At 35.5% G+C, this 17,097-nt stretch overlaps 1 protein-coding gene across 1 annotated transcript in view; it reads right to left on the reverse strand.

Moving 5' to 3' along the window:
- Window positions 1–3,335: 3,335 nt before the first annotated feature.
- Window positions 3,336–17,097, reverse strand: part of dnah9 (dynein, axonemal, heavy chain 9) — a 164,339-nt gene continuing 150,577 nt past the window's right edge. Inside the window, exons 65-69 of the mRNA XM_057359459.1 lie at window positions 13,531–13,722; window positions 11,922–12,092; window positions 8,276–8,458; window positions 7,090–7,479; window positions 3,336–4,634 (exon numbers count right to left, since the gene is read on the reverse strand). Of these exons, the coding sequence (XP_057215442.1) occupies window positions 4,407–4,634; window positions 7,090–7,479; window positions 8,276–8,458; window positions 11,922–12,092; window positions 13,531–13,722 (1,164 nt within the window). The 3' untranslated portion in view covers window positions 3,336–4,406. The remainder of the gene's footprint in view (window positions 4,635–7,089; window positions 7,480–8,275; window positions 8,459–11,921; window positions 12,093–13,530; window positions 13,723–17,097) is intronic.

The following is a 17,097-nucleotide window of genomic DNA, read 5'->3' on the forward strand; positions in this document are numbered from 1 at the left end:
ATAAGGACTCCCATTAGAGTTGAACACACTATATAAATCTTCATTTTCCATAGAGAACATTTACAGAATGCTGCATTTTAAATGCTTGTACAGAAAAAAACAAAGGTGGCTCCAAGCAGTTCCATTAAGTTTACAGTTTGCGCTGGTCTCAAATTACCATATTTCAGAAAGTGATATGTTACAATTCTCTGGAAATTTGCATACAGCCTGCTTTGCTTTAATATTACATATACTGCGCCATTGCCTGCTCTCACACAAGTCATTTCTCAAGACTGACCTGTAGCCTAGCAACCAGCATTTCCCATGGAAAATGATTAAAGCTACCTTCTTTACATTCTGAGCAGGAGTCTTTGATAGATTTCTGCCTTAGCCTGACACTTTGCCCACCACGTGTACCCGGCAGCAAACATCAGCCGTGCAATATAAAATATGAATAGTCAGCCTGCATTTGGCCTCTTTGAACGGTGACGTGACTGCAGGATGAAGGTGTGGGAAAGGATGGTTGTGTTGGGGGCAAATATTTGGTTTAGTGTGGAAATATATGACTGGGCAGGTTTGTTTTATTGGAAGTCTTATTATGGGTTACAGTACATATGAAAATGTTGGAGGGGATTTGAGCCATGCTGTTTCTTGTTTTCTCTGATAATATCAACGTCATCTATTGTGAACTACTTTTTAGAATCTTTTATAGATTGTGAGATGATAAAACAAGCATAAAATCAAATATCAGGAAAAAACAACTAAGGTTGTAGAAATTGATGTATTCCATTGAACCTGTATAAATTTCTTTATTCTTTTGAACCCAAAGAAATATATTTGGAGGAATGTTAGCAATTTTCAGTTCTGGGACATCATCCACTAACTTAGTAGAATTTTTTTATATTTCTTTGTTCTGTTAAAAATAATATATTTTGAAGAATTTAGAAAAACAAACAGTTCTGGGGCACCTTTGACTACCATTTAATTGGTAGTCAATGACTTACCAGAACTGAAAATTGCTAACATTTTTCCAAATATCTTTCTCAATAAAACAAAGTAATTTATACAGGTATGTAATTACATGAGTGAGTAAATGACAGAATTTTCATTTTAGGGTGGACTATCCCTTTAACATTGATTTCACAGCAGCGCTGACACTATAAAAAGATATATTATGACCAAACTGATTCATTGCTTTTACCAATTTATCATTCACTTAATCAGACTGTCCTGAAAATCTGGCCTCATCATATTTTCTAAACCTATATCCAATAACAATACAAGCAATTTGAAGGTTTTTTTTAGTCCTAAAAAATGTAGTCTAGGAACACAACATAACCAGGTGCCTGAGAAGCTTTTATATTTTGTGTATATTCCTACATAAAAGTTTGAACACACTTGACTGAATTTGTTTTCATGAGCTCCAAAACCTTGATCGAAAAGCTTATCCTCAAATACATGTAATATGTTTAGACAAAGGAAAATTATACCTCCATATGAATATTTATACAGAACTAAAATGTATTAAATATATAGTATTCTGAATGGTTAAACTGGCCCAGACAGAATTTTGCTATATGACATATTTGAACAAACAACCACAGATAAAATTAAGATACCATTCCAAATTTTCATTTTAATCAACATTATACATAATAAATACTACTGTTGTATTGCTTAAAAGTGAATATGAACTCTTTGCAGTATTTGAGGTGTGAAAAATACTTTTCTGTTATTTTGACCCGTTTCTCCAGTTTTCATTTTCTGCAAATGAATGTAAATAGAAACAATAGTTTTATTTACAATTTGGGAGACATGTTGTTAGTAGTTCATAGAATAGAACAAAAACAACCATTTTACCTAAACACATACCTATAAATAGAAAATTCAGGAAAAACTGAAAATTGTCTTTGAAATGGTCAGAAAAATAATACATTTTTAATAATAATACAAATTTTAATACATCTGCAGAACAAATAAAGAGACCACTCCAAAATTTTCATTTTTTAATTATAGGTACGCGTTTAAGTAATATTTTCATTCTTGTTTAATTTTGTGAACCAGTGACAACATTTCTCCCAAATTTCAAATGGAAATATTGTTTTTTATTTGCAGAAAACTGAAACTGGACAAACTGGTTGAAATAACAAAAAAGATGGAATAAAAACAAGTTCATGTTTATGTTTTAAAAAAAACAATACTACAGTGGTGGCTGGTGCATTTTTTTGGAGGGGGCAACGGGGGAAACTAATAAAAATTACACTATCAGTAATTTGGAACTGCATGTAATGGTTATATTACCTGTCAAATGGCTATTTAACAATGTATTATTACTAGTTAATATTTAAATGTATGTAATGGTACTTGGTAGCATTAATAAGTGAATTTAAATTTTATGTGTTTGTTACATACAAATAAATACAAAATATATATTGATAAAAATATATATTAATAAAGTGTCAGCTCACATGAAAAAAAATATGTAGTGTACTCTATTAGTTTCTATAGTAAACTGTAATCAAATTCAAGGATTCTATAGTGTTTTTGAAAAATACCATTGTAAATATTGAAGTAATTACTAACAACATTATTTTCGGTCTAGAATGGGGACAGCTAGTACAACGCTGAGGTTGAATGTGATGGAAAAATACCTTATTTTCGCACTTTGGTGGACCTACTGCCAGGGGCGTGTTTACCATTTTGGGCCCTATGCAAAGCCAAGACCTGATGTCCCCCACACATTGCCTCACATTTTTGTTTGAATTGCACAGCAGTATTGAGTACATGGAATTAATGAGACATATATAAATGCAAATATAAATGATTTATTTTACGTTGAACCACATAGCAGCACAAAATTCTCTAGTTTGTTATAAGAATAAACCTTCTTGGTTTGGGGATGAAAAAGTGTCCTTTGTTTTATTCGGAAAAATACAGAATGCTTTTAGCTACAGTATAAGAAAGTAAAAGGTGCAAGATTCTTCTTTTCATGCTTCTTTTCATAGCATTGTTTTGCTATATTCGTAAAATTAGTATTAGATTTGTTTTCTTTTGCTTTCTTTAGTTTTTGAGCACTGCTTTGATAGGTGCGCTTCATTGTGTATTGCGTCAAATGATTTTACCGCTTGTAGCCGGTTGCGTGGTGGTTAACAACGCTATTGCCCTAATGAAGAAACCACCCCTGCAAAACTATTCATCTTACGTTTTCAAATATTTGATGGAATAACCTAGATTTTTTCACAAATTTCAGGCATCTTGGTATTTCTTCAGTCGTTTACATTGCTGTTGGATGACTATGTCCTGAGTTTTGTTTCTGTTAAAATTGAACTGTGACTGGACTGTATAAAGAAAACAAATTTGTAGTATTATGTTTGTGAAATCAGCATTTTTACTATATATCAAATTCCTGTTCTGGGCCTATTGAAGGAAAAGCATCTAATAAGTGGCCATCCTTGGAAAACTTTTTTAATGCATCACTGAAAGCATCTCAGGATGCAGAATGCATGAAGTTGACTGACACATGTGTCTTCACCTGACACGGCACGACAAAAGACAATAGAAAGCATTTGAACCCATTATAATTTCAAATGGAGTCTACACTGGATACCGCGCAACACGACACAACAAACCAATTAAGAACAAGCTGTTTGTCGTGTTATGCTGCGCCGGTCACATGATGTAAGAGAATGTCCAGAATACACACAGCTTTATCTGTGCTAAAACTGGTGAAAAAGTTAAAACAGGATTATATCATTTTGGTCACATCACTCCCATACTCCCTTTTGTTATTTCACTTTTAATGACTACTTTTATTCTAACATATGGGAAATACAGTAGCCATAGTAATGAAATGTGGCCAAACTCTTGACTGGTACTGCATATTTCATATATATTTCTTTAACTACATCACTTATACTGGTACAGTACACCAGACAAATGAATAGAAAGATCATGGGAGAAGCTTTGTGTAACACAAAACAACATTTCCCGGTGCTTCGTAATTGGATTCTGGATAGATTTATTGCTTTTCTCCACATGTTCGCGTTTCCCATGGCCCTGCGTTTCATAGCTCGGTCTCTGTATGTGTTGTTAAGTTTTCTCAATAACAGATATAAGTGACCCAAGAGGCTCGCTGCTGTGGATTCACAGAAACACTGTGCTGAGGATTTGTCACTTTCTACAGACAGACACAACAGTTTCTCAGGATATATTTAAATGTGATACAAGAAGGTTGACATTTGTACTTGCAACTTACAGAGAAAGTCACAAATCGGAACAAATCACAACAGTAGAAGAATTTCTGTTGCGAAGTGCTTTTTAATGTAACTGAATGGCACGCACTGTTGTACAACCATTGGCACGTGTGTTAGGAATCTGTGCATTAGATGCAATTACTACTAAATATATTCTAATATCATTTATAGTTTCTATATTTGAAGGAGAAGAGCTACTCCAGCTAAGGTCCATTTGGATGGATTTTCTTTGGTCTTCAGGTTAAATGTCCAGACGTACGTGGGTCCACGCTGTCTGGTCTTGTAGACGGGACACTGGTACACATTCCGTGTTTCCTGTTTGTCTACAGGGATGGCTCTGATGAAGATCACAGGCATTGTAGGTGTGAGCTCTTTTAGACGGGCATCAACCATTAATCCAGCCTATAACATACAGCAAACATAGGTTTAACATGCAGTATACAATGTTAATCAATCTATGAATAAAATATGTTTTAAAGGCTCTTATATATGCAATGGAAAAGAACCCATTTAGATTCGGTTTAATGAAACTGTTGGTGGCAACACCACTACAGAATTAAGTCTTTTGAGAGCACCCTGCATTATTCTCCACAAAACTAGTTTTCTTTATGCAGTAATGACCATAGTCTCCCTAAACAAGGCAAAGTTAATGCATCTGAAGTTGAAACGGGCTTGCGGGACGGTTTCTTATGGAGAGCTAATTAATCCTCTTCTGCTCCACAGATGACAGACAAAAGTTGAACTTTGAAAAGTATTAAAGGGACAAATGCAAATAATGTTGACATTGCAGAAGCCCATAGAGGACATTGCTTATGTTTCCCCTCGAATTACTGCCCTGTCTCGTAGCAACAGTAAAACTTTATATAATGCTTTTAAATACTGACTCAAAAAACCCACAAATCTACCAAACACTAAAGCTGTCAGTGCAGTTTCTTTAATACAAAGTTGCAAGAAAAAATTAAGAGAACATTTCAAAATTATTTTCAGTTTTTCCTAATTTACTATACTCTTAAACATAAAGGTGCTTAAAAGGTTCTTCACGCTGATGCCATAGAAGAACCATTTTTGGTTCCACGTAGAACCATTTAGTCAAAGGTTCTTTAAAGAATCCTCTCTTTCTTATCTTATCATAATCTGAAGAGCCTTTTTTCGCTACAAAGAACCGTTTGTGAAACAGAAAGGTCCTTTGGATGTTTAAGGTTCTTTATGGAACCATGTAGACAAACATTTTTCTTCTATTGCATCAAAAGAACCTTTTGAAGCACCTTCATTTTTAAGAGTATTTATAGGTATATGTATTTTTCCTAAATTTCAAATAAAAATATTGTTTCTATTTGCAAGTGAAAACTGGAGAAACAGGTAAAAATAACAGAAAATATGCTCTCTATTTTTCCAGACCTCAAATACAGCAAAAAAATATATTCACTTTTAAGCAATATTTAAGTCTAACTTCATAAAAAAAATTATATTACTTTTAAGCAATATTTGAACAAAACCTCAAAAAAAATTATGTGAAAGCTGGATTTTTATTACAGTTTTGTCATGCTGTCAGTCTCTCACATTGCTGTTGGATGACTTTGTCACTCCTGAGGTTTGATTTTGTTGAAATTCAACAGATACTGGACGGGAATGGCCACAATACATCTAGAAATGCTGATTAAATGAAAATTTTAAATGGTCTCTTAATTTTCCCACGGCTGTATACTGGTTAGGGTTCTCAGTTTGGATAATGGGCGGAATCCGATGTCCTGACCAGGCAAGCTTGACAATCAGAATCATTTCCTTAACATCTTCACCAGATCTGCTCCTGGACCTAAAAACTGGTCTTTGAACTATTTGAAGCACAATACATTAAACATAAGTTAAAAGAATCTCTTTGGACTAAAGCTGCAAACTCTCATCACCAAATGATGACTATATGACATCATGAATAATTGTTATGCATATAGGTCAGCACATTTTCCTTGATGTTCTCTCAATCCGTCAAAAGTCTCATTCATAAATAAGGGAGTTATTATAAATCTCACTGGTCTTGTAAACTGTGCACCTGGGCTGGCCTTGAGGTACAGAAGTTCTGTTTCTATGTGCTTTCACACTTGGATAAGCTGTGGAATAGCTTTTCCCAAAAGCCAAAAATCCATCTAAAATATACATGAGGGCAAAACCAGCCGGCCACAGTGATTCAAATCATCCTGTGTCATTAATGGTCCAGTGTATGAAATTTAGCGGCATCTAGCGGTGATGTTGCGAATGGCAACCAACGGCTCACTCCACCCCTCCCTTTATAAGTACTACGGCAGCTGACACAGGACAAAGATGACGTCATATTTTCGCTTCTTATCTGAAGGAGATAATGTATTTACGAAACACTCTGTAGCAGTTTGTCCGTTTAGGGCTACTGTAGAAACAACATGGCGAATTCCATGTAAGGGGTCCCGCGGTGTATGTAGATAGAAATAGCTCATTCTAAGGTTATAAAAACATAACGCTTCATTATGTAAGGTCTTTATACACCTCAGAAGAAAGTTATGTATATTATATTGCATTTCTGTCAATAGATCTTCCAAAAAAATGACACATTGGACCTTTAAAACAGGCTTTAGAGACAATCCCAGAAATCAAAAAGGAAGAGCGTCTCTGTGTTCTTATTATCTAGTCAATATTGTCGATTGATTTATTTTAAAGACATAATAAACAGCGACAGATCTACAGTATTAGGATGCATTCACCCTGAGCCGTGAGTGTTCTTCAGAAGGCATCCACACAAATATGCAGCCTATCAAAAGCATCCGGCTGTCAGTCAAACAGTCTGTGGGTACCAAACCCAGTCTGACCCCCTTACAAGAAAAACATTTACCTGTATATCCCATCTTGCTCCCTCTATAAAGAGCCCATGAATGTAGGCGCCCTCCCTTGGCGGAGAGCTAAAGTCTTCACGGATCTTCTTAGTGATGTCACACTGCAGACACATTTTGTCCAGCGGCCACTCATTGCGGCGGGCCATGGACTGCATGATGGCTGTGAGGAAAGACTGAGGGTTGAAGAAGCCGGCAAGCCAAACAGCAGAGGGCAGGGTGAAGTCAGTGGTCCAGGTCTCCAGCTCCTTGATGCGACTGAGGAGGTCTGTAAACCAGATGGCCAGACTGGAAATGGACGGATAGGCACGCTTGGTCCAGGAGTCAGGCACTTGATCCAGATAAATGGCGTTTTGTAAATTCTCCATGTCATTGGTCATTGTGAGCTCACCCTGTGAGGTGACAGTAAACATGATGAGATGCTTAAAGGAATAGTTCACCCCAAAATGAAAATGCTTTCATTATTTTCTCGCTCTCATGTCAGCGTTATATGACTCTTTCTTCTGTTGAACACAAAAGAAGATATTTTGAGAAATGTGTCAGTTGTTTTATCCATACAATGGAAGTCAATGGGGGCCAATGTTGTTCGGTTACCAACATTCTTCGAAATATCTTCTTTTGAAAATCATACGGGTTTAGAATGACATAAGGGTGAGTATGATGAAAGAACTTGCATTTTTAGGTGAATTATCCCTTTAACTTCCCTACTTTACAGGTTGTGAAGAAATGTGTTCTGTAGTCCAACATAAGCACCAAGTATTTAACTCATTTCAATAGGCGTTACAGGCTCCACACAGCTCTGAATGTCACCTCAGTCACTCCCTGTTGAATCTTTGCTAAATCAAAACACCTTCATCCAAGGCCAACATCCTTCATAAGATAATGACCGCCATCACTTCATAAGGTTTAACATCATTCAAGGATTATATCACACTACAAACAGATTTCAAAAGAGCAGTCCAGTCACTCGACTGCATGCTAGTGATTTAATTCTGCCGTTACCAGGCGGTGTGAGCCTACAAGGCGTGCAAAGAAGCAAGAACTACCTTCAGCTTTTAATACCGTAGCATAATAATCATGCAATTTGATCCGCATGTGTTGCGGCGTATTTTGTGACACGCGGGAGGAGAAAGGTTTTAACACCAAATGATTTAATTTAAGATGAGATGTGTGAGAGAGAGTTCAAACCTTCAAGCCCAAATTGAGTTCTTTTAAAGAGCGTCTGATCTCCTGCGTCAGGATGTTCATTCGTTCGCACTCCTGGAGCGCCACCACAATGTACGGCGTCCTTTCCTCCACCTTCCCCATCAGCTCAGTCATATTGAACTCGTCCGGAAGCTTCTCGAGAATCTCATCAAGCACGGCTTTCACCTGAACACACAAGACAGGGAATTCAACATCCTAAATGTCCTCCTAAAGACAACTCTGGTGGAGACTGTGAAGGTGGCAGTGAAAAATCAGCTGGATGTTGGGCTATTTAATCACGGTGCTCACGGCAGATCTATTTGTCTGTGTCAGTTCCATGAACGGCTTAATGCAAAGTGGTCATTGCTTACAAATCCCAATCTCCTGAATAAAAAAGGTCAGCTGTCATAATGCATTGGAGCAGACTTACACAGTCCCGTATCTAATCTTTGAAATGTCACAGAGGCACAACTGCTGGGAAATTAGCTCACTTTAACCTCTTCAGACCCGAGGAGCTTCTAGTGTCTTTCTCAGGACATGACAGTGTGATTATGGTGACCGTTTTCAGAAAGTAGAAGAGCCAGAGTTTCGTTATACGCGAGTTTAATGAGATTGAATTAACATTGATAAGTCAAAGGCCCTTTACATCTCACAGCAAAAACAAAAATATGAATGCTCTACTTATTATGTCGTTTTCAGTACTAATATAAAAAAAAGGTTAATTTTGTAAATGTACAGACAGGCGGCTTCATCTGATGCACACGCCTGGCTCAAAGTTAACTCGCGGCCTTTATTCATTGATCGGTCTGGCTAGTGGCTAATAATATAAATATAAATATTTATATTTTATTTAATTAATATTATTTTCTATTAATAATTTATTGTATAATAATTGTATTAAATAAACAATTTGTTGAATTTTATTGTATATTATTTTAATAAATAAACAATTTGTTGAATGGGTTGTGTCACTTTGTCACATTTAAAGGGGCGATGAATTAAAATCACAATTTTAACCCGAGCTTTTGTTATATAAGAGGGAATCGTATTCACGCGAACATCATGTAAGTGTCAGAACTGAAAACGCCCTTGTTACTGAGATTACATCTGTTATTGACAGATGTGTCTGTGATCTTAAGCCAGTGCGAATCAGGATCTCTGTGATTTGGTGGGCTCATATATCATTTTTCAAGGTTTTATCCACCGTTTGCGAATAATGGAGGGTGTTTGAAGTGTTTTGGTATTATTCCGGGTGCTGGCTGATATCCATAAGTTACCGGGAGTCTCCCGTTTGTTTATTTATCATGGAAACTCTCGTAACATTTGAGACCAGCGATCGCGGTGATCTTTTGTGGGGTTTGCGATTACTGGTCTCAAATGCTGACAGGTACAATCATATATCATTAAACGCAATACAAGTATAGGCTATACAAACTATACGCAAAACCTTGCCATCACATCCACGAATGCGTCACATGAAATACTGATGTGGGGAGGTAATTTATAACAGGAGGTCTCCAGATAATACTAATGCGTTGCAAAAACTGTGAATGGTGCTAATGTGTAACCTAACGTTACGTCTCGAACCAAATTCACAGAAGGCTACAACTACGCAAACTGCTATCCAATCAAAGCGGTGGGCGTTTACTTCCAAGTGTCTTCAATGCGGCACGCCCATTAAAACCAAGCGTTTGCAGAGCTGGCCTCAAAACCTGGGTAGAAAATAGCCTATTACTTATTGATTTTGATGATTTTGAATGTAAAAACCATGCGAACGTCATAAGTAGACCTCGTACAACAGTATAAAACAATAAACAACACCACTTCATCGCATCTTTAAGTTTAGCCAAGTAATGTTTCTTCTACTGGTAACCCAAAATAATACTGTCTAGACATACTTTTAACTTACTAGCTAATGTCATTTACTTGTTATTCTTTTGCTTGTTATCAGAAAAAATCTACAGGGACTCATCTTTGTGGATGTGTACCGGTAATTACATTTGGGCCACAAAAGCGTGCATGCGCAGTAACGTTTGTTTATGTTGTTGCTTTGAAACCTATAGATTTACTTGAGAAACAAAATGACCTATTAATATAAGATATGACTTATTTTGTAAAAAAAAGTTTCTAAAAAAAAACATACATGAAAACAGTCTGTGGGGAACGAAAAATAAAAAATAGTTGGGTAGAAAAATATTGAATTAAAAAAAAAATGTTTCTTACCCCACTCACTGGCAGTCAAATTCTCTCTCAGAAAATGTAACATATTGATTAAAATCCACTTAATTTATCACACACATTAAGCAATATATGATGTCATATTTCATCATAACACAAATGCCAATATTGTCTATAAACCCTTGTGTGGGGTTCAGGTCTGTGGACCGATTTAAAGGAGTAATTCACCTTAAAAATGAAAATTCTGTCATATTTACTCACCCTCTTGTCATTTCAAACCTGAATGCTTTCTTTCTTCCGTAGAACACAAAAGAAGATATTTTGAAGAATGTTAACAGCCCCCCATTCACTTGCACGGGTTACAATAGAAGTTAATGGGGGGCATTGCTGTTCTGTTACCAACATTTTTCAAAATATCTTCTTTTGTGTTCTGCAGAATAAAGAAAGTCATGCAGGTTTGAAATGACAAGAGGGCGTGTAAATGATGACAGAATTTTCATTCTGAAGGTGAACTATCACTTTAATGTTACCAAAAAACTATGTAATTTTTTTAACCTCACACATTTCGACTTTTTTCAAGATAAACATGTCTCTTCACCAATATACTAGATTTTTCTTCTCTTTTTAGGGCTGTCAAACGATAAATCACAATTAATCACATCCAGAATAAAAGTTTGTGTTTAACATAATATATATGTCTGTGTACTGTGCAAATTATTTTAATATTTATAAACACATATACATACATGTAAACATATTTAGGAAATATTAACATGTATTTATTTATATTTACCACTAATTTAAATTATATATAAATGTTTATTAATTTATTTCCTCAAATATATGCATTTATGTGTATATTTTTATGAATACAAAATGAATATGCACACTACACAGACATATATTATGTAAACACAAACCTTTATTCTGGAAGCAATTTATCGCGATTAATAGTTTGACACCCCAAATTTGTAATATTATTTCTTTTTTTAATAAATTTTATATAGTCTTAAATAATAAGACATTTTTTGTGTCATGGAATTTTAACACATTATAGTTATTTGGTTAGTGATTATTTGATGTTGATTTTGCATTAAAGATTTAAAAGGGAAAACACAAGGTTGTGTTAAAAGTAACATAAAATGTGTTGACCTTAACTAGACACAGAGATGCATTAAATTAAGGACAGATTGTGGTGTTTTTACACAACAGTGCATCTGTAAAGTATTGTACATACATTCTTTTGGCTGTAATGATTTAAAATCTGAAAAATGCTGTACGTCCACTAGACCCACGAACACTGTCTGAGTAACAAAAAACATGAACACCATACAAGACTTGAGAATTTCACCTCACAAAATAAAATACCCACTCTACATTTGAAAAAAGAACATTAAATGTTGTGCTTTAGGTCAAGCGTCAATATCTGTGGTATTAATGCTATGCCTATGTGAGTGTAATCCTTAAGAACCTTGTCATCACGTGAGCCACCCGTGCCCTCCCCGGAGCCTCCATCTCTGGGCTGCATTTCCAGCACGGTGCGGAAGAGCTTCTCTGACGTCTGCGTGAGGAAGCCGATCTCTGCATTGGGATGCAGGCCGTACAAGTAGGGTGACTCAGCCGGAAGAGCATCATCTATGTACTGAAACAGATCCAGAGAGAGAACAGAAAGTGTGATGAGTCCTGGAGCCGTAATAAAGTGAGCAAATATGATATCTTCTCATAAACCTCCGCGGTACAGCGATGATTCAGATGGTATCATCTATCCTGAAAATCATTGGACTGGCAGGTGGTTGGTGTCAGTACAGAAATACACATAAAACAAACTGTGGTGAAAATCACTAGTCTGGGATGCATTAAGATGCACATGAGCGCTGGGTATATTGAATCCGCTTGGCCTCTAGTTTAGATTGTGGCTCAATGTGGTCTGTTAGGAACAGCCGGGAGAGACAGAAAGAGAGACAGACTGTTCATCTTTAGCCTCAGGACCACTGCAGGCATTTTGTCTACTTACACATTTAAATACAAATAACTCTCAAATGCACATAGAAATGCAAATAAAACCATCAAAGTCTTAATGATGAAACGTAGCATGCTGCTTTCTGGGGTGACAAAAATTGTTCTATTCTTGGAAGACCCAGCATTGGGATTTTATACATTTTTATTACACTGCTCATTTGAATGCTTGATTCTGATTGGCCAGTCGTGACATTCCAAGGGTTGTTATTTTCAACATTTAATGTATTTTCAAATAACAACCGCTCAAAACTAATAACACCCTGTAACCCGGATGCTGCAAATCATTTTGAGAGGGGAAGTTTAATATTACACAAAAATGAATTATAAATATGTCTTTTAATAACATATATGACATTATATTTACAAATGATTAAACCAATTTGCCTGTTCATGACTTTTGAACGTTTCCTCGCGGAAGGTCTGCATTCGGTAAAAATGAGCTAATAAAACATTTCAAATTCATTTCATTTTATGTCCAGTTTTTTTTCTCATGTGGCAAGTAGCCATGTAATAAGCTGGTCCGCTTCACGTCGGGTCCTGATCACACTGTCGGGGCTTATTTCTGCGATAACAACCGGCTGCCTGTACATTATCCCTTACGTTATGCGTAAGGGATAGTTCACCCATAAAAGGAAATGTTCACCCTCGTGTGACTAAAAATATATGACTCTTTCTTCTGTAAAAAAGAAGATATTTTGAGAAATGTCTCAGTGGTTTTGTGACCATTCAATAAAAGTCAATGGGGGTCAGTGTGGTTTTTTTTACCAGCGTTTTTCAAAATATCTTTTGTGTTTTGCATAATACAGTCACGCAGGTTTGAAATGACACGACGATGAGTAAATGATGAAAGAATTTCAATTTTTTCGATGAACTATCCCTTTAATCTTTGAGCCACACTGTATTTGAATGGTATTCATAGTTAAATTATGCAAAATGACATAAGCTTGCTTGTGGTCTTCTAGCTTAACTGGTAGTACTATAACATGAGTTAGCAGGGAACACACAAACAAAGAAAATATGCCCTCGAATTATATTTGTTGAAAAGAGATCAGCTACAGTACCTGGTGATAGCCGTTGTAATCCATGTTTCCAGGCAGAGGGAAGCCAGGGGCCAGACACAGCTCTCCCTCCATCATCTCCGACTTAATGAACTCTTCTAAATAAGTACGACAAAGTCTGCGGTCCCAGTCATCGGTGATGTGACCCCCGTACATGATCTCCCCAAAGAGATAGCGCAAATCATCATAGGGCACCTAAAACGGCCATCAAAGTATAGAAGAGAATTAACAAACCTGTTGTGATATAATTGCCTAAGTACTTCGACTTTTCAGCGATGAACATGCAACCTAGTTTTTTTATCTATTACAGTCAGCACAAAAAACTCCCATGCAAAGTGTGTTTAAAATGTACATGTGAGACTACATTGAAAAGTGCAAACTATTACATTGTTTTGAACAATGTTAAATGGGGAAATTATCAAATGAATAAAAAATGTTCATGATTCTGCACTATTTTAGGTCAAATTTGTAATATTTATCTTCCTTTGCACAAAGAGGTCAATTGATGATCCTTTATGGAACACTGTAAAATTATTTAATAAAATTTTCTTTATATGGTGCTTGCACAAATTTGGATTAAAGGTTTAGAAAACAGAATATATAGAATTAGAAAACAGTGTATTGTTGCAATCTTCTCAATACGATGTCTATTAACAAAACTTAATTTAAATGTGTTTGTAATTATGTATGGAAAGATTAAGGTTTTGTGCATGCTACATCTCTAAGGGAGATGTACCAAACACTCAGAATTCATTCACACTTTGAAAAAATCCTGTAAAAAAAACTGTAACTTTCTGGAAGCTGGTGCACCAGAAAAAAAATTCATGTAAAATTGCGTTTTTTGTTGTTTTCTTGTAAATTTGCAGTCTTTTCCTGTAATTTGATGGTTTTTAGCATATTTCAATACTGTGTGAAAATCTGAAATTATAAAATTCTGTAAAAAAAAAAATTTTTTAACAGCCTGTATTCTGCTATTCCGCCTACTTTGTCAAACATATTATTTTTGCAATGGACTTAGCTTCCAACAACAGTAGGTGCAATGTACAAAATACCAAACGTGCTCATATGTGTGCCGCATGTTTACGCGAGACACTTGGTGCTGCACCGTTGCGTCTATGAAGGCATAGAAAATATGACTATCTGAAGATCGCCTGTGCATAACATCACATGATTGCAGTGTGGTTTCCAGATATCTCTGCGCATTGCACCTTAAAGGGATAGTTCAACCAAACAACGGCGGCACCCATTGACTTGCATTGATTTTGCCATTGTTTCGGTTACCAACATTCTTCAAAATATCTTTTCTTGGTGTTTTGCGAAAGTAAGTTTTGAATACAGGTTTGAAATGACAAGAGGTTGAGTAAATGATGACAGAATTTTCATTTTGGGGTGAACTATCTCTTTAAATCAGTGAGAGAGAGTGACCACCTGTATATGTACAGTACAGTGCAAATTCTTATTCTACAGCTGTCAAAATTTCCATTCCACGAGAACTGAAATGCTGGTTGACTGTAGGTTAAACGTTCCAGCCCCTCAGGACTTTTTTTATTTAATACTATTATGGCTGACTTTGTGTCTCTGCTAACACCAGTTACTGTGGTTTCTCTGTTCCTCACGTCTCCTCTCAGGCCCTGTGGCTCCGAGTAATGTGATTAATCTAAAGTGGGCGTGTCACGGGCGGATACAGTGGAGCCAGATGAAACCGTTCCCAGGTGAGAGGATGTTAATGTGACCTAAAGAGATGGGGTGTGGGCACTTCGATGGGTGCTTGATGTTTTGTGGAAAATCTAAAATGCAGAACAGCACCTCGATATGTTTTACACTGTTTCTCTGTTTGTTTGTTTGCTGTTTTAGCTGTAATACATGTTGTGTCTGCTCAAATGTGGCTTAGTATTTTTTTCATGCCCCTTTCACATTCGACAAAAGAGTTTATTTGTCACGTCCAAATTCGGTTATGGAATAACTACGGATGCCTGGAACTAAATGTGCATAATTATAGAGCTTGGAAGGGAAAACTCAATTGATATTCCTCAAACAATACAAATTATTTTCAGTCTCCTGTGACATGCAAAAGGGGATGTTAGGCAGAATGTACATGATTCTGACATATTATAAAAGTGGGAATTATACGGCTGACCTTCAAAAAATGTGTTTTCTTATTTTTGGAGATTGGCATCTATAATCTTTGGTAAAAAAAATCACTAACCACTTTCGTAATACTTGTATCAAAAACCTAAGCCCTGACATTCTGCTACTCTCATTGGTTGTGACTATCTTGCATGTATTTAATTATTTATTACCTTTATACTGCACAGTTATTGTGTGTTTGTTCTTGTGTAACCGTTTGTCAACACCATGTGTACCGAGTGTCATGAAAACAACAGAGCAATTCTGATACAGGATTAAAAACTAAAAACTATAGTTTTTTTGTGTTGCTAGAGCTGGTATTTCTTTCAGGAAATGCAAATCTAGTTGGAGTCTGTAGCTCTTTGGTAATTATTGATGTTTTGCCATAAAAGCAAATGCTAATGCTTAATATCTTTGTGTAATGAAGGGCACAAATATTAAATAGTGAGCAGGTTTTTGTGTAGGTGGGGGTGAGTAATTATACACGCTTCAGACCCAGAATCACTCTTTTTGAACACAGCATATGTCTGTTAGCCTTTCATTATATCTTAGATCAGGTTATAAACATTTAAATAAATAAATAAACAGGAGTTACTTGTCATACGGGGGGAAGTTGTTGCAAGCATTTTATCTCGGTAACTAAAAGGTGTATGGTATGTCATTAGGTCAAAGACAAAATTGTGTTTTCTCTAGCAGTGGTTTTCTGCTTTCAAAAAACTGCTTCAAAAACCTTTTAAACAAGAATAATTGTTTTCCATTTTATCCTCCAACCGAAATTCTCAATATAATTATATTATACTACATTGAGGCAAGGATCATGTATATTGGGGATTTCACACTGGTTAGTTATAGGAACAAAGAGTAGGAACTTAAGCTGTTATCAGTCCATCTATGGCTGTTTTCCATGTTCGTGGAGTAAGTATAATCTGTTACATATTTTTTTTAATATATATTTTTCATAAATGTCAAGTCAGGGAAGGTTTTATATTATTATTATCTTACATTTATATTTATTTAATGTTTTTCCTGGGCAATAAAAATGCAAAAATGCTTAAACTGCTTTTTTGTAAGTCAAACCTTCAATATTATGTGTACTTAAAACTTAGGCTTTTTAGGAAGACGTAAAGAAAACTGATCCAACGCTGATCCAGAAGAACTTCCTGTTTCAATATAACTTTTTAGCAAAATATAACCAACAGAACATTTATTACAAAAACTAAATTTTAAAAATATATTTTTAAGATTTAACTATCTCCAGCATATACGATAGACTTCTGGACCAGTGTTTACATCTTGAAAAGATGGTCTATACAGCAAAGTTATTATAATTTATTTAATATTTATTAATATTTTAAATTTGTGTTTACTTTTATTTTTGATTTAATTTTAAGAAAATTTTGTATGTGTTTTTGTCATTTTATTATTATTATTTAAAAAAATTTA

The sequence above is a fragment of the Triplophysa rosa genome, linkage group LG18 (genome assembly GCF_024868665.1).
Source record: "Triplophysa rosa linkage group LG18, Trosa_1v2, whole genome shotgun sequence".
Lineage (NCBI taxonomy): Eukaryota > Metazoa > Chordata > Actinopteri > Cypriniformes > Nemacheilidae > Triplophysa > Triplophysa rosa.